The sequence below is a fragment of the Hippopotamus amphibius genome, chromosome X (assembly GCF_030028045.1).
Source record: "Hippopotamus amphibius kiboko isolate mHipAmp2 chromosome X, mHipAmp2.hap2, whole genome shotgun sequence".
NCBI classification, from domain to species: domain Eukaryota; kingdom Metazoa; phylum Chordata; class Mammalia; order Artiodactyla; family Hippopotamidae; genus Hippopotamus; species Hippopotamus amphibius.
The window spans coordinates 2,486,478-2,503,943 of NC_080203.1; the positions used below are offsets into that span (position 1 = coordinate 2,486,478).

The following is a 17,466-nucleotide window of genomic DNA, read 5'->3' on the forward strand; positions in this document are numbered from 1 at the left end:
CCCACCCCTGTGCACCCACCCCAGGGCCGACTTCGCAGTAACATACATTCTCTATGTAGCAACATAATACGTGCAGACAATAGGCATCTAGAAAATACATAAATACATAAGGAAAACTTAATCACTGGTAATCCTACCACCACATCTATCTAAATGGTAGCAGGGTGTGCACGGCAGATTTTACTCTTTTATTGGGGTCACACTTTATACAGAATTGTGTCTACTGGCTTTTCCACACCAACATGCTACAGAGTGTGCTCCGGGTGATGAGGTGTCCACAGCGCCAGCCGCACAGGCCCATGCCGTCCGTAGCGCAGCCTCTTACTTCACTGTGGTCTTAGGCGGCTACAAATGGTGTTGCGGTGCGAGCCTCGACAGCGCTGGAGTCGCAGGCTCACAAGGCTGAGGACACTCTCTAAGTGCTTGCTCCATGCTGCCCAACGGGCCCCACGGAAAGGGGTCCCCACACCTTGTCAGCAGGGCACTGGAAGTCTTCATTTGCTGCTATTTCAACATCACTTGTTGTCTAGTTTGAATCTGTGTTGCTCTAGTCACCCATTGCTCGTCGGGATTTCTCTTAAGCAGGTAACGAAGCGGGGCGTGTGGGCGCAAGGGGGGATGACAACAGGGATGTGCTTCTGTCTGTCTGTCTCTACCTCCCAAACCCAGGGTCGTGAAGCTCAAGGAGCCACAGTTAATCCCACAGGCACGCTGCTTCCCTCACAGGAGGAATCCAGCCACTTGTTCCAGAAGCCAGAGAGTGGAATCCCTGCCTTTCAGGTGAATGGCCTGGTTTAAAACCCTTGGTCTCTCAGGTGCAGTCAGTCCTACAGGAGGAAGGAGGCACAGAGCGAGGGCACCCAGCCTCCAGGAAGAGAAGATTTCAAAGAGCAGGGGTTCCCAGCCAGCATCTGGTCCCGGCCCAGCCCCGACTCAGCCAGTCCGCGGCGCAGGCACAACGTGTGTCAAGGTCCCGCCACTGCCGCTGTGCAGCCTGCATGGGGGCCACCGCCCGAGCCGCACGGACACTCCTGGGGAGGAGAACATCCATCTCGCACCACTCCAGGGTCTCCCCTTCTTTCAACCCCCTTTGAGAAGAGGGAGCTGGTTAGAGAAGGGCTCCTGTGCACTCCTGTCACCCTCTTAGAAGCATGAAGCCAATCCGTACACAGCCAGGAGCCACCACCGTTTGCAGGTGGTCCAACGGCACTGCCCCCTCGTCCCGGCCACGTCTGTCGGCCCCAGCAGTGGTGTCCAGCTGGAGATGACACGTCCTAAGATCAGCAGTCCCCGAGCCCCACTCTAGCTTTCACTGCCATGCAGCACCACGAGCCTCTGCAGCCCAGCAGCCACCATCACCTTCAACTGCACTTGTCCTAATCTGTGGGCTCCTGAAGACGCCCCCATGCTGGGCTGAACGGTGGCCAAGGGAGAGATACAAGTCCTGACCCCAAGAACTTGTGACTGTGATCTTATTTTGAAAAAGAGTCTGTGTGGATGTGATGAGAGTAAGAATCTGGAGATGAGGTCATCCTGGAGAACACAGGCGGGCCCCAAATCCAGTGACAAGTAGCCTTAAAAGAGAAGAAAGAGGACACAGACAGAAGCAGAGAAGACCATGTAAAGACGGAGGCAGTCACTGCAGAGACGTGTCCACCAGCCAAGGAGCACCAAAGACCACCACCAGGAGCTGGGAGACAGGTCTGCAACTGATGCTCCCTCAGGGCTTCCAGAAGGAACCAAGCCTGCCCACACCTGAATTTCAGACTTTGGCCTCCAGACCTGGGAAAGAATGAATTCCTGTTGTCTTAAGCCACCAAGTTTGTAGTCATTTGTTACAGCAGCAGCAGGAAACTAGTATATTCCCCCAAAACGGAAAGTGCTCTTATAGAAAAACTGCAGGATCTGGGTTGAAACGCAGCACCCATAAGCGGAGAACCTGTCTGTGCCTTTAACGTGTTCCCGAAGGACCATCTGTGACTACACACTTGGGCTTCAGGAAGTGCATCAGCCCCTCCCACCTCTGCAGATGCCAAGAAAGCCCCCAGCCAAGGCTTGTTTTCAGAACAGGATGCTAGCTGGGCCATCTTCCAGCAGGAGACTTATACCCCAATCCGAGTCCACCCTGTCACTGCCAGATAGCAGGGAGCCCTGGACAAAACCCAGGGACGGATCTGTGACATCCCATTCCCAAGCAGGGCAGCCCACAGAGCACAGGGGGAGGCCAGGCACTGAGGAGTAAATCACAATTGCAGGCGTAATGCCCACAGTTTTCACATCATCAGAAATATCCAGGATCCTATAAAACAACAAGGAAGAGTCCTCTGGCAATCTGCCAAAGATTGCCAAGTGGCTTCTGTTGGCCAGGCTGGGGCATGTGGGGCTGGCGTGGGGAACAGCATCACAAACTTCTGGAATGTGATGACATCCGGCCGCCACTGCTCACACTGGGTGGCAACGCTCTGGGGGAAGATAAGAGCACACTGCAGCATCAGGCCAAGGACAAGGGAAGAACACACGTGGGACGCGCCCGTCGGCAGACCAAGACGTGGTCACAACAAGTCCAAACCCAAAGCCGTGAAGGTACAGTGGATAAACGTGACTACAAAGATAACAAGCTCCAGTCCAAACACACCAGTACCGATTCAGGAGGAAAAGGTAACCGCAATTTCTATCACATACAAGAACTGACCCCGCTAATGACCAAAGAGCTCCTCTAAGTCAAGGAACAGGAGACTAACAGCCCAACAGAAAAACGAACAAAAAATACAAACAAGCTGTTTACACCAGAAGAACTGAAAAGGATACTTCAAGCTCTGAAAAGATGCTCAAGCTCACTCTTAATAGAGAACGGCTCACCTTGTGGATGGCACAAGCCCACAGGCTGGACACCCACCATCTGGGGCGGGGCTATAGGGAGTGAGGGGGAGCGGGAAAGCTCGGGGTGGGGGAGCACCGGCACCGTCTACCCCGCTACAGATACTCAACGGTGCTGCGTCTGTGGATCCAACCCAAAGGCACATATGATGCACGCACAGGGATTTTCACCGCGGCATTGTTTATGGCAGTAAAAAGACTGGTAACAACCCGAAAGTCCACTAGCAGCAGGGAGGTTCGATCCCCAGTGGTGCAGCCGCCAAAGGAAGAGCGGCACTGCACTGAGCCAGGCGGCGGGGACGAAGGACCCTGCCCATCTCAGCCTGGGAAGCAGCTGTCTGGGAGCCCTGGCGTTGGCTCTTGACTTCCCCAACGCAGATGGAAGAAGAGCAAACCCCGGAGACAAGCAGTTCAAGCAGACAGAACGAACAAAAAGAGCAGAGCACCGGGTCTAGCTGGGGCCCCGTGTGCCCCAAAAGAGGCGAACCAGCAGACGGGGACATGGAAGCATAAGGCCCTGCGGCCAGCTCTCGCGGCTCAGCAAAGGGGCCCACCCTCTGTCCCCCAGCCCCTAATTCAGGAGCGGGCAGACAGGAGAGGAAAGCAACAGACTGCAGTGCCGTGGGCTGGGCGCCGGCAGGCAGCCCTACTCAATGCACTCCATGACGTGTATCTGCAGGGTGTCCATGTCAGGAGCCTGATACTGGCACTTGGGGCAACAGAAGTTGGGCGGCTCCTCAGGGGGGCTTCTCCTTTGGCTGGGCAGGGCCAGGTGAAAGGAATGATGAGCTGGGGAAAGAGAACAGGCACTGGTGGGGGCAGGGAAGGGACGGCGCAGGAAGTGCTAAGATACCTTGGTTCCAATGACCTGGGCGCCCACCGCTGCCCCAGGGGGCAGTACCGATGGGGAGGAGAGGCCAGTGCAAGCTCCAGGGTGCTCAGTGCCTCCTCCCAGCAACCTGCCATCACCAGCCCTCCTCCTGCCACTCACTCACCTGGGGCAGGGGCCAAGGGGGGCTGGGAGACCTCTACATGCCGCTTCCTCATGTCTTCGATCCTTTAAGGAAAGAAACCCTCCAGTCAAGACGTGTGAGTCCATCTCCAGCACACAGAAAGCTGATGGAAGGACGGGGTGCGGGGCGGGGAGAGGGAGGCCAGCTCCCCCTAACCTGACCAGCCAGTGCCCAGCGCCACTCCCCGTGGGGCCCGCGCACCGAGGCCCACCTGGCTGACTCCTGACAGCTGGTCTTCAGCCTGTTGTACTCTCTCTGCAGCTGCTCCAGCTGCTCCTGCAGGAACTCCTTCTTCTCTGCCAGCTTCTCCCGGGCCTGCCTCTCAGCCTGGAAGTCCGCCTTGTAGATATCCGCCTGGCAAAGCCAAGACAGGGGCAGTGCCTGCTATCCATCAGCCACGCATTGGACCTCCATGCCAGCCAGGGTACAGTGGAAGGCAGAGCGCGCTCCTGCCCTCCCAGGGCCCACGGCACAAAGACAGTCACCCCAAGGGCATTGAGAGGTCAAGGAACATCATGAGGGGCTCAAAGGCTTCTGAGAAGCCACTGCAACATGACGCCAAACACTTGCCAGGTCCCAGTGCCAGTGGCCCACTCTGCTCACCCACGTGCAGGCCACACAGAGCCCTCACCTGGGCTTTCAGCACCGGAACCGTCTCCATCACAATCTTGTGTTGCTCAGCCTCTTCCTTCAGTTTGTCTATCAGTTCCTGTTTGGCCACCAGGGCCTCCTCGGCCTGCTGGAGCTGCTGCTTGAGATCTTCCAGCTGCAATCCCTACACATGGGCGAGGGGTGCTGATGGAGCCTGATCGGGCTCAGCCTTGGGGCCAAGCCGCCCCCAGGCCAGCTGCTGCTCCGGGAGAGCAGAACCAAGAGGAAGGAAAGACCGGGCTGGCCAGCCCATGCCGTGCAGGGCACGCGAAAGGTGCAGGCTGCAGGGGACCTCAGAGGTCATCTGGCACAACCTCCCCCCAGGCTGACACTCCCTTCCCAGCTGGACAGTCCTCCAACCCTACAAGGGACAGGGCCCACACCCCCCCCCTCCGAGGACACATGTTCCACACCAAGCCAGTCTCATGCCCTAACGCTCCAGCACATGCCCGCTAAGCCGAGGCCCATCAGTCCTTCCACTCTGCCACCTGGTCGAGGGTCTGCTGGTCCCTCACAGGTGCCCCCCTTCACACACACACACACACCACCAAGCCTTCCCTCTGGAGATCAAAGGGCCACGGTTTCATAACTAACTCTTCCTCACGTGACCCGGTTTCAGGCTTTACCCTTATAAGTCTCTTCCAGGTATGTTCATGTTTGACTACATCCTTCTTAAAATGTGATCACTAGAAACTGCATTCAGTATAGGTCTGATGAGGACAAACTAGAAAATAGGTCCCAGCCACCTTCAACAGTGATATGGAAACATTCCCAAGGAAATCTGGGGACACGTGGCAGGAGGGTCCAGCCACGGAGACAAGAGTGGTCCCACCCACAGGCAGAGCATCTGGAGGCCCCACCCAGTTCCCTGTGGGCAGCAAACAACTAGCCCCAGCATCCCCACCTCCCCACCGCCTGTCCTGAGCCGTCACCCAGCGGCCCTGACAAAGCTGTAGGTCAAATCAAGTATCCCTTTCAAAAACCAACTCTGTGAGTCTGTTAATGTAGGGCCTTGACTTCCAATACCCCTGAACTGGGGGGAGTCAGCCCCAGGCTCTGCTCAGGAGGAGCCAGGGCCAGGCCAGCCCCCACGGCCCGGCGGACGTCGCCGCCGTACTCACTCGGTTCCGCTCGCCGCTCACCATGCTGTTCTTGATGTGGCTGTCATACTCCTGGAAGAGCTGGTGATAGGCCACCTGCAGCTGGGCCAGCTTCCGCCTGAGGAAAAAGCACTGAGGCTGGAGAAACCACCTTGTCCTGATCCAGCCGCAGCTTTTACTGCTTCCAACTCCACCCTCTTCCTTCTCATCACGGCCACAGACCAGAATGTGGCTTCCAGAGTGCCTCTGTGCCTTGAAGGCCGTGAGCTCTGAGGCAAGCTTTGCTACCTAGTTCATATCATTTTCTTTCATTCTGGCATTTCAAAAAGTATACAAAGAAATGTTTATAATAAAATAGAGCTGTCCCGTAGTCTTCACAAATGTCAGCTTCGTGAAAAGTAAAGAAAAGTAGAAGTACTGTTCTAGATTAAAGAAGACTCAAAAGAGACACCCACAAGGAGAAGATAGGATCCCAGACAGGATGCTGCTCACATGTGGACCAGACAGTGAATAATGTCACCCTAGTAAAGCCCGATCACTGGGGTGTGCCAGCGGTAACGGACCGTGTTGGGCGCTCCGCCACGGCAGCAGGCCACTCACTTCTCCTCCGAGGCGGCCTGGCGCTCCATGCGCAGGGCGGCCTCCATGCTCTGGTTCTGCAGGCGCAGCTGGTCCACCTGCACGCTGTGCTGCTGCTGCAGTGTCTCCCGCTCGCTCTCCAGCTGCCGGGCCTGCTCGCTGGCGGCCCGGACCCTGGTGGCGGAAGGGGAGGTCACAGGAGGCAGGACCCTTCTGGGCTCCCAGCACCCCTGCCACGGTGCACAGGGGCGGGGACAAGTTGCAGTGCAGCGTGACAAAGGGGGAGGCCTCCGGGCGTCACAGTGGAGGTGCTGTCCCTGGAGACAGGGACAACTGCAGGGCACCCAACTCAGGGCGGGTTCGGGCTGATGGCGGCCCTCAGGGAAGCCGTTTTGAAGGTGAAAGAGGTGGTCCCAAGGGAAAGGAGCCCCAAGGAACTGCCCATTGGGTTCTCACAGGTGGGTGCTGGGGGCCCTGACCAGAGCCATCTCAGTGGATGGGTTGGGAGGGAGTAGGAAGAAAGGAAGTGAAGCCAAAGACAGCCTTTCTAGAAGGCAGGGAGGGAAAAGGTGAGAAATGGGGCCACCCAATCACTGCTCCAGAGGTGGCAAGGGGGCACAGGCTCATCTGCACCCCGCCATCTGCACCCGCATGAAGAGCCTCGCACCTGCTGCCCCGCAGACAGCCCCGGCCTCAGCAGGGAAGTCCCTGCGCCCTGTCCCCTGGCGCTGTGACAGCTCGGCTCTTCTCACCATCCCCCCACGTCCCCCCAATCTCCCGTCTCCACACTCCTGTGTCCACACAGCTTCCTGCTCTCCAGGTCCAGGCTTAAGCCACGCCACCCGCTGTGCCAAGGCTTCCACGGCCCCACTGCAGGGCGACAGTGGCTGCTTCTGCGTGGGGAGAGGCTACTGGGGACCTTCTCTGGGCTCACCATCTGTCCACACCTGTCCAAATCTATCGAATGCAGATCTCCATCTGCGAGCCGACAAAAGTTAGCGGCCACCACCGTCATCACCAGAAGGAACTGCCGCCTGCCAGGGGCCCGATGGGACAAGCCAGGGCTCAAAGGGCAGCCACGTGCATGAAGTCTGAGGCCATTTAAATGGCCACGCCGAATGATGTGAGACGGACGCAGGCAGGCTTCTTGCCCCAAGCTGTCCAGCTCAGCCCGTACACGCTCAGCCATGGAGGTGGGGGTGGCGGGGGGGGGGGGGACAGGAAAGGAGGGCGCCCAAGAGCCTACAGTTGCTGGAGTAACGCCCCTGCAGGGTCATTAAGTGACGGAAGTCGGCTATAAAACTGCACTGACAGAGTCATGCCTCCAGCAGCTTCTTTTATGTGCACAGAAAAAAGATACGCTGGGAAGACACCAAAGTGTCCTAAAAATTACACGTGACTTTTCAAAACCTGGAGGAACAGAAGCGTGTGTGGGGAAACAGCAGGATGCAAGAGCCAGGGGCCAGCAGTCTCTGCCTTCCGCGGCCTCCCCCTCGCCGCCTGCTTTCCAGAGGGCAGCGCGCTCACACGCTCTCACCTCCCGCCTGCTCCTCCAGACTCCTTCACGAAGGCGCCCCCGACACCTCCCGGGGCACCCCGGTCACCTCCCGCGCTGGGAGAGCCGGGGCCACCCTTGTCGCCGGGACCCATCTTTCCGGACGGCAGCAGCCGGGCGGCGTGAGAACCACAGAAACATCCGTGGCCTTTGACCCAATGACCCCACTTACAGGAACTGCCCCCTGCAATAGAGAGCGACCAGCGGGCCTGAGTCTGCCAGCTCTGGAAGGGCCGGCTTGCAAGGCTGGCCCTGGGATGGTGCCTGGGCAGTGGGCTGGTGGGTGTCCCCTGCATCGACAAGACACTTTCCCTACTGATAAGGGTGGTCCCTGTGCCTGGACTCTTGGCACCACAGGGTGGCTTATCGGGGGCACCTGTTTTCCTCTGGGAGTTGGGAAGTTTGGCACGTGCCTGGCAGTGACCAGCCCTCAAGAGAACCCGGGGAGCCGAGTCTCGAGTGCGCTCCCTGGCTCTCCAGGGAGGCATGTGTCACTGCCGGAGAAGGGAGAGCGCTCGGCGGGCCCCTCAAGGGAGGGAGAGAGGGAGCCGAAAGCGTGGGGTTCTCCACCCCCACTCCGTGTCTTCTGTCCTTGGGAGTCCTGGTGTGTGCCCTCTCCCTGTCACCAGCCTCAGCAGGGAGGGCACTGGGACTGCTTTCCTGCGGATCACGGGGGTGCTCTTCCCCACCACCCTGCAAATGCCCCATTAGGAAATAATCCAAACTCCAGCAAAAGGTCAGAGAGCCCAGAAGTGCTGCTGGGACCCAGGTCCTAGAAACCCACTCCACAGCCACACCACACACCTGCCCCACGCCCCATGTGCTCCCGTTCATCCTGTCACAGAGGAACTCTCTGAAGGCCCCGGAACAGCCTCATTCTTCTCGGGCGCCCCAACAGTGGCCTCCAGGCTGGGTTTTCGCTCCCTACTCACCTGCCCTCCAAAGCCTGCCGCTCCTTGGTGGCGACCTCCAAGCGACTCTGGCTCTCCTGCAGCTCCCCCAACAAGGACGTCACCTGGGCTTTCACTGAGGCCTTGTCCTCGGCCATCTGCTGCATGAAAAAAAGCCACTTCCTGTCGGCGATGCTTTCTTGCCAGCTGCCCACCCCTGGTGGCCCCAAGCTCCAGGGCAGCCTGAAAGCACTGAGACGCGTCCCCCTGAGGCTTCCCTCCTGTCCTCAGCACCCTCACTCATCTCACCTCTCACCTCTGGAAGCCTCTTCCCCCTCAGGAAGGCAACTGAAGTCGTGAAAATGGATCAAGTTCCATGAGCCCCCACTCCCAGCCCCTCCTCATCCCTGCAGATGGGGCAACAGGAGACCCAGGGACACGGGAACACAGAGGTGCATCAAGTCTCACAAGGCTGACGACCAGGCCAGGAAGGCTGAGCCCAGCAGGAGTCTCTGTGCCTCTCTGAGACTCGGTGCCAAGGGCAGCAAGACTCAAACAGTGACAAAGATACAAATTCTACTCCACAGGCCCTGGGCCATTGGAAGGTAAGACAGACTGATGCTTTGCCCACTAGTGACAAAATTCAAGAGTTGTCCAAATTGCCGTTTGCCCAGCCTCCCTCATCAAGCTGTCCAGATCCCAGTCCCCTGAGACCTCAGGCTGCTCAAGCCCAGGGTCAAGCCCTGGTCCTCTGCATCCCCAGCCCCTCTGCAGTAACCCCTCAGCAGTAGCCACCACTCCTGCGCTCCGGCCCTGACCCAGGGTGCCCGCACACGCGCACTCGCACACAGCCCTGCCCACCACTCCTTCTCAAGGGCAGTTTCCTCTCCATCTACACGCATGTAATGATGACCTGCTCTGTCTCAAGGCTTTCAATACCCTCCGCAGGCTAAGAGCCCCCACATTCCTACCTCCAGGACAGACTTCTCTCCTGCACCCCAACTTAGCTATCCAACTGCCTGCCCAACTTCTCCATATCGAGGCCGGGAGCAGGCCCTGTGGGCCAATGCCCCCAACGGCAGCCCATCACTGGGCCCACCCCACGCAGAGCTCCCCTTGCCTGGTGCTGCGGTAAGCTTTCCCCAGGCTTCTGGTTCCACTCCTGCAGCTGGAGGAGTTTCACGGTGCTGCCCAAAAAAACCACAAAGCAGGGGGCCTAAAACAACAGAAACTGATTGCCTTCTAAGGGCTGGCAGTCCAAGAGCAAGGTGTCAGCAGGGCTGGTTCCTTCTGAAGTCTGTGGGGGAGGATCAGCTCCAGGCCACTGCCCTGGCTTCTGGGGGGGCCAGCAGACCTTGGCGTTCCTTGGCTACAGCCGCATCACCCCATTTCTGCCTTGACCGTCACGTGACCATCTTCCGTGTGTGTCTATTTCTCTCCTTTTAAGGATACCAGTCATTGGATTTAGGCCCATTCTAAGCCCATGTGACCTCATCTTAACTTGATTACATCTGCAAAGACCCCACTTCTAAATAAGCTCACATTTTAAGGTACTAGGGGCTAGGCTATGGACATTTTTGGGCGGTGAGTATAATTCCACCCATAACACCCTTCTACACTAGAGAGGAATCCAGATGTCTCACGCTAGCACAGCACTGTCCCATGGTTCCTGCTGCACTCAGTATCAAAGCCCAAATCCTTCCATTGGCTTACTAATCCCACATGACAAGCCCCCACCATGACTCTGCCCTCCTCAGCCCCTATCCACTCTGCCCCAGCCATGTCTGCCTCTTCAGTCTTCCTTGAACATCACAGGCATGCTCTTGCCTCAGGACCTTTGCACATGCTTTCTCCGCCTCTAAAACAGTCTTTCCCCAGATACCCACATGGCTCAAGCCCTCACTGTATTCCAGTCCTTACTAGATGGCACCTCAGGGAGGCCTTCCCCATCTAACACTGGGAATAGCTGCCACCACCTGCTCTGCTAGCTCAACATACCCACTTAGATATCTAGTCATCCTCTCCAAACTAATCTCTCTAAAACTGCACTCCTGACAGTCCCCAGAAGGCAGTTCCAGCCACCGTCTTCCTTATTACAGTTGATGGCAAATCCATCCTCCAGTTAGCAGGACAAAACCTTGGAGTCCTTCTTGAATCCCCTCTGCCTCTCACAGCTCACATCGGATCCACCAGGAAATACTGTCAAAGTGCATCTTAGAAATTGTATCTCAATAAAAGTTCTTAAAAAATTTTTTTTAAATATATCTTAGAATCTGTTTGATGACACTGAGCAAATAACGGTAACTATTTTAGGTGTGATACTGGCATTGTGGTTATGTTTCTTTCAAAGTCACTTCTTACAGATGCACACTGAAATGTTTACAGACGAAATTATATGGCATCTGGAATTTAGTTCAAAATAATGCGGGAACTCCTAGGTACCTACCTAAAAGAATTGGAAACTCATGTCCACACAGGAATGTTCACAGCAGCACCACTCCTAACAGCCAAAGAGTGGAAATGTCCCAAATGTCCATCAACTGATGAATAAACAAAACGTAGTCTCTCCAGACACTGGAATATCATCCAGACTACAGCATGGATGAACCTCAAAAATATGATGCTGAGTGAAAGCAGCCAGACGTGAGAGCCACACAGATAGAAAGATGAGCAGGTAGTCAGGGCTGGGGAAGCAGGGGACTGAGGAGTGACTACTCGTGGGGATGGGGTTTCTTCCTGGGGTGATGACAATGTTTTGGAACTGGATGGAGGTGATGGTTGGACGACTCTACGACTACACTAAAAACTACTGAATTCTATACTTTCAACGGGTGAATTTCATGATATGTGAGTTTTATCTCAGAAAAGCTGTTGAAAAAAACTCCAGCCTGTGGCTCTACCAGTTTCTCAAGGGATGGGCACTCAGCGTCTTACCCCATCACCTGTTGTCCATGTGCAAGAGTTTCTCTTACGTATACACCTGGGGTGCAACTGATGAGTTGGGGGTGACCTGAATTTTCTACTTGAAGAGAAAATGCCATAGAGTGTTTCAAAGGAGTTGCACCAACTGATGCTGCCACCAGCAACATGAAGCCACGGCCCCTCTACTACCCACTACAGTCAGACTTGTTAGCTAGAAATAGGGCTCTGGCCGTGGCTCTGATCGCTGCTGTGAAGCCAGCATCCCACCACATGAGCACGGGGCAGGTGGGTGCTCTGAGGGTGTCCTGAGAACAGCAGCCTCCTCCTCACTTCTGCACCAAGTACCCCAGTTCAGGACTGTAGTGGCTTTACTGGTGGCCCCAAAGCGATGTGGCCACAGCCTAACCCCCAGTACCTATGAATGACACGTGACTTAGAGATGGGCTCTCTGCAGACATGAGCAAGTTAAGATGAGGTCGTACTGGAGCAGGGGGGCCTGATCCAGTGACAGCTGAGAACTACAAGACTCGGACGCTTGAGCAGACGCCACCATGGCTGGTCAGGAGGGCGCGCAGCACTCTCCCCTGCTGCCGGCAGCCACCAGGCAAAACCTGTTTTCACCCCTTTACCTGATGGCCGGCTGAGCTGCTCTTTGACATTAGTGTCTTCATAAGAAGAGGAGTAGAGACACCCATGTGATGGCCACGCAACAGTGTGTTTGCAAACCAAGGAATGGCAAGTCCTACCAGCCAGCACCCGAGGCTGGGAGAGAGACCTGGACCAGATCCAGTCCTCAGAAGGAACCAACCCTGCCCTCACCTTGATCTTGGAATTCCGGCCTCCAGAACTGGGAGACAATACCTTTCTGTGGCTTAAAACTACCCAGTTTGTGATACTTTGTTACAGCAGCTCCAAGAACCTCACACATCTCCCTGAGGGCCCTGCCAGGTGGTCTACGCCACCAGGGTGATTTGGGACAGGGTCCCGGGCCGCATGTACTAGCCTGACCTCCAGGGCACGGAGACCAAGTAACTAAGGTCACCCATGCGGGCGCCCCAGACCTCCAGGACCGACCCCTACTCAAGTCCCTGGACCGCACCGCTCAGGGGTGCTGCCCTGGTGGCGGTACCTATACATGTCGTCACACGTGGTCCAGCCTCTCCTGGACCCGCCCTCCATTCCTTTTATCTTCAATGACTTCAACCCGTATCCCTCCCAGGTGACTAACCCTAACACCACAACCATGAGGACAAATGCTTTTCCCAACTCCAACAGTCCCCCCAGCGACCCTGAGCGCCATGCCCGCGGGCCTGGGGCGGCAGCAGCGGCCCACTACCTGCTGGCATGTCTTCAGGCGCTCCACCTCCTGCAGGGCCTGCTCCCGCTGCCGGCGCAGCTCCCGCTTCTCCAGGCTCAGCCTCTCCACCAGGTCCCGGGCCTCCTGGAACTTCTGCATGAGGAACGCCTTCTCCTCCCTCTGGCTGCCCTGGAAACGCTGCAGCTCCTCACAGCGCTCCCGCAGCATCTGGTTGCTCTGGCGGATAGCATCTGCAGACACGCAGTGGGCAGGTGAGCCTGGAGGCTGTGGGCCCCGCCACCCCACAGCCTCTGCCACCCGAACGGCTTCCAAACACTCCCTTCACTTTGCCAAACGCTTTCAAAGTCAGCCTTGCAAATGACGTGCCCCCAATGGCTCCGAGATATTAACCACATCAGCTTCACTTAAAAGCACATGTCAGGGAGTCCCTGGTGACGTTAGTGGTTAAGATTCTGGGCTCTCTCCAGAGATAAACTACGGTCAACTAATCTACGACAAAGGAGGCAAGGATATACATGGAGAAAAGACAGCCTCTTCAATAAGTGGTGCTGGGAAAACTGGACAGCTACATGAAAAAGAATGAAATTAGAACACTCTCTAACACCATACACAAAAATAAACGCAAAATGGATCAAAGACCTAAATGTAAGGCCAGACACTAGAAAACCCCTAGAGGAAAACAAAGGAAGAACACTCTTTGACATAAATCACTGCAAGATCTTTTTTGACCCAGCTCCTAGAGCAATGGAAATAAAAACAAAAATAAACGAGTGGGACCTAATAAAACTTAAAAGCTTCTGCACAGCAAAGGAAACTATAAGCCAGATGAAAAGACAGCCCTCAGAATGGGAGAAAATATTTGCAAATGAATAAACAGACAAAGGCTTAATCTCCAAAATATATAAACAGTTCATGCAGCTCAATATCAAAAAAACAAACAACATAATCCAAAAATGGGCAGAAGACCTAAATAGGCATTTCTCCAAAGAAGACATATGGAGGGCCAAGAGGCACATGAAAAGCTGCTCAACATCACTAATTCTGAGAGAAATGCCAATCAAAACTGCAATGAGGTATCACCACACACCGGTTAGAATGGGCATCATCAGAAAATCGACAAACCGTAAATGCTGGAGAGGGTGTGGAGAAAAGGGAACGCTCTTGCACGTTGGTGGGAATGTAAATTGATACAGCCACTATGGAGAACAGGATGGAGGTTACTTAAAAACTAAAAATAGAACTACCATATGACCCAGCCATCCCACTACGGGGCACATACGCAGAGAACACCATCATTCAAAAAGACACATGCACCCCAATGTTCACTGCAGCACTATTTACAATAGCCAGGACATGGAAGCAACCTAAATGTCCACCAACAGATGAAGGGATAAAGAAGATGTGGCATATATACACAATGGAATATTAGCCATAAAAAGGAATGAAATTGGGATATTTGTAAAGACATGGATGGACCTAGAGACTGTCATAGAGAGTGACGTGAGTCCGAAAGAGAAAAACAAATATCGTATATTGACACATATATGCAGACTATAGAAAAATGGTACAGATCAACCGGTTTGCAAGGCAGAAATAGAGACACAGATGCAGAGAACAAACATATAGACACCACATGGGGAAAGCAGTGGGGGGTGGGGGGGAGGGAATGAATTGGGAGATTGGGATTGCCATATATACATTACTAATGAGAAAAAATACATCAAATTTTACACTTTAAATATATGCAGTTTATTGTATCTCAATAAAAGTTCTTTAAAAAAAAAAGGTTCTGGGCTTTCGTTGCCCTGACTCAGGTTGAACCCCTGGTCAGGGAACTGAAATCACACAAGCCACACAGTGCGGCCAAAAAAAAAAAAAATCACATGTCAAATGCCACTTTCTTTGCAAGTGACTCTGGAATGCATCTGCCTTCTGCGTGGGTCAGAGGTAGGCCACCCTGGGGCCCAGAGTCACTGCCTTCAGGATCACACCCAGGTGCATGGCCACCAGGAGCAAACTTCCCCGCGGCACTCCCAGCCTCATGTGAGTGTTCCCTGGGGACAGGCACAGCCACCTCACAGCAGGAGGAAGGTAAACGCAAATGCAGCCTCAGCACAGGCTGAGGAAAGGAGAGCCATACACCTGGGGACACCCTCGGCCGCAGAAAACCGTTAGCGGTGACAAAATTGATCCGCAGTATGCGAAGGTTCTAGCAACCACAGAGCTGGGTAAGAGAGGGACAGGCGGTAGCTTCAGGCCCCCCTCTGGTCAAAACCCCCGACAAGCTGGCTGGTGCCTGCTGACGGAACATTTTTTCACTGGAACCATAGTGGTTCCTGAGCCTGGCTCCGAAGCCACCTTCTGGGCTCCACTGTCCCCTGTGACTCCGCCCCTGCAGGGCCTCTTGCCTCGGGCACACTGTTCTCGCACCAGCCCCCATCAAGGCTCAGCTCGGCTCACACACGACTTTTGTTTTTAATTGAGATACAATTCACAGAACACCAAATTCACCATTTTGACTATTTTAAAGTATACAGGCATTCAGTGGCTATAGTGTATTCAGCAAGCTGTACACCTATCATCTCTATCTAGTTTCAAAACATTTCCATCAGGGACTTCCTAGGTGGTGCAGTGGTTAAGAATCCGCCTGCCAACGCAGGGGACACAGGTTCCATCCCTGCTCCAGGAGGATCCCACATGCTGCGGAGCAACTAAGCCCATGCACCACAACTATTGAGCCTGTGCTCTAGAGCTCATGAGGCACAACTATTGAGCCTGTGTGCCGCAACTATTGAAGCCCATGTGCCTAGAGCCCATGCTCCGCAACAAGAAAAGACACCGCAACGAGGAGCCCTTGCACTGCAATGAAGAATAGCCCCTGCCTGCCACAACTAGAGAATGCCCACGTGCAGCAACGAAGATACAACACAGCCAATAAAGTAATTAATTTAAAAAAAATCAGATTGTTAAAAAAAAAATTTCCATCCCCCTCAAAAGAAACCTCATACCCACTGGCAGTCACTTCCCCTCTGGCCCCGGACCATGGCGCCCACTGACACTGCTCTCTCCACACTCACCTTTCCTGCATGTGCCACGTCAATGGCCTCCTACTCCAGGCACAAGCGACTTCTTCCAGGAAGCTTCCCCACAAATACTCCAAGCAAATCATACGTCCTCCCTCCTGTCCCCTCGCCCATGGGCACAATCACGAGCATCACGGTGGGCAGACACCTTGGGGCCCTGGGAACTGGGCCCAGGGCCTGATACACCTCAGCCACAGAAGGAGAAGCATGAAGAGCCCAAGCTCCCTGGGGGGCAGCTGGGGCTCCATGGTCCCTGCCCAGCCAGCCTGTCACACTCTCACCCCTGAATCCCCTTTGCCAGAGCGCTGTCCTGGGGATGAGCAGAGACCATGCACTTAGCTGTGGAGGGTGAGCTGTCTCCCTGCCCCTCCCCCCCGCCCCCCCCCCCCCCCCCGCCCACAACCTGGCTGCCAGCTCTATGTGGCCCCAGCACAGTAAGACATTTGACATCATCTGGGGATATTGCTGCTTGTCTTAACTGGAGGGGTGCTATTGGCACCTCGTGGGGTAGAGGCCAGCAACGCTGCTCAACACCCACAGTGCCCAGAACAGCCTCTAGATGTCTGAGCGCTGAGGGGGAGGACCTGTCCTAAAGCAGCTGGGTCCCAGCCCTCTGTGCTTGAATCAGGGCTGTCTTGAAAGCAGGCCAGTGCTCTAAGAGACCAAGCAGCCCCTCAGTGGCAGGTTGACCACACTGGACCCCTTCCATCCTGGAAGAGGTGACTCATCTTCACAGAAGATGAAACACATATTCCGGGCACAGGTTTGGTCCCTGACTGCAAGGCCTCAGCCAGCACCAGTCTCTGAGGCCTACAGCGCATGTGACTCGTCAACACATGGCCCCACATGACATCTCATCACACCAGGGGATGCACTGTCCAGTAGAGGGGTGGGGGAGTGGCCCCATGACTGTGGCCTCCACTGCTTATGTCATATGCCAACCTGCTGGCCAGCTTGGACAGTGGATGGCTGAGTGAAAACAACCGAGATGCCATACTCCGGGATGTGCTGTCCATGAAGGCTGTGACCTGTATAAGCCTTGAGTTGCCAACAGGAACCAGGATGAAGCAAAAGCAGCCACGTGCCCCTTCAGTCCCTGTAACCCACTTGCGGAGTCTGTGCTGCCCATCCCTGCCTGTAGCTCTGGGCTCAGCAGATTAGAAGGTCCTCACAAGCAAAAACCTAAGAGTCTCACTGAATGAGAAGCCAGGGGCGCCACTGGACACCTGGGGCTACCGCACGCAGAGCCGCACACCAGACGAGGAGCCTCTGGGGCGGGTCACACCCCAGGGCAGCCACAGCAGCTGAGGGGCGCCGTGCCATGGCCCTGGGGCCGGGAGAAGCCGCCCCCGATGCAGGGGAGGACACTGAGGGTGAGTGAGCGGGCGCTGCGATGGAGACATGGAGGGGATGGCCAGGAAACTACTCGAACCCGGCCACCCGGGGGCTGGGTGCTGCTGGAGGACAGCCTTCAGCTC

General features: G+C 55.4%; 1 protein-coding gene across 6 annotated transcripts in view; it reads right to left on the reverse strand.

Annotated features, from left to right (window-relative positions):
• Positions 1-17,466, reverse strand: part of IKBKG (inhibitor of nuclear factor kappa B kinase regulatory subunit gamma) — a 26,790-nt gene continuing 9,324 nt past the window's right edge. For 3 of the 6 annotated variants that reach the window (XM_057717370.1, XM_057717369.1, XM_057717368.1), the window contains exons 4-11: positions 12,924-13,135; positions 8,708-8,826; positions 6,242-6,394; positions 5,663-5,759; positions 4,522-4,665; positions 4,102-4,244; positions 3,873-3,934; positions 1-3,666 (exon numbers count right to left, since the gene is read on the reverse strand). In XM_057717370.1, the coding sequence (XP_057573353.1) occupies positions 3,524-3,666; positions 3,873-3,934; positions 4,102-4,244; positions 4,522-4,665; positions 5,663-5,759; positions 6,242-6,394; positions 8,708-8,826; positions 12,924-13,135 (1,073 nt within the window). In that variant the 3' untranslated portion in view covers positions 1-3,523. The remainder of the gene's footprint in view (positions 3,667-3,872; positions 3,935-4,101; positions 4,245-4,521; positions 4,666-5,662; positions 5,760-6,241; positions 6,395-8,707; positions 8,827-12,923; positions 13,136-17,466) is intronic. The other 3 variants (XM_057717373.1, XM_057717371.1, XM_057717372.1) reach the window with 3 other exon arrangements.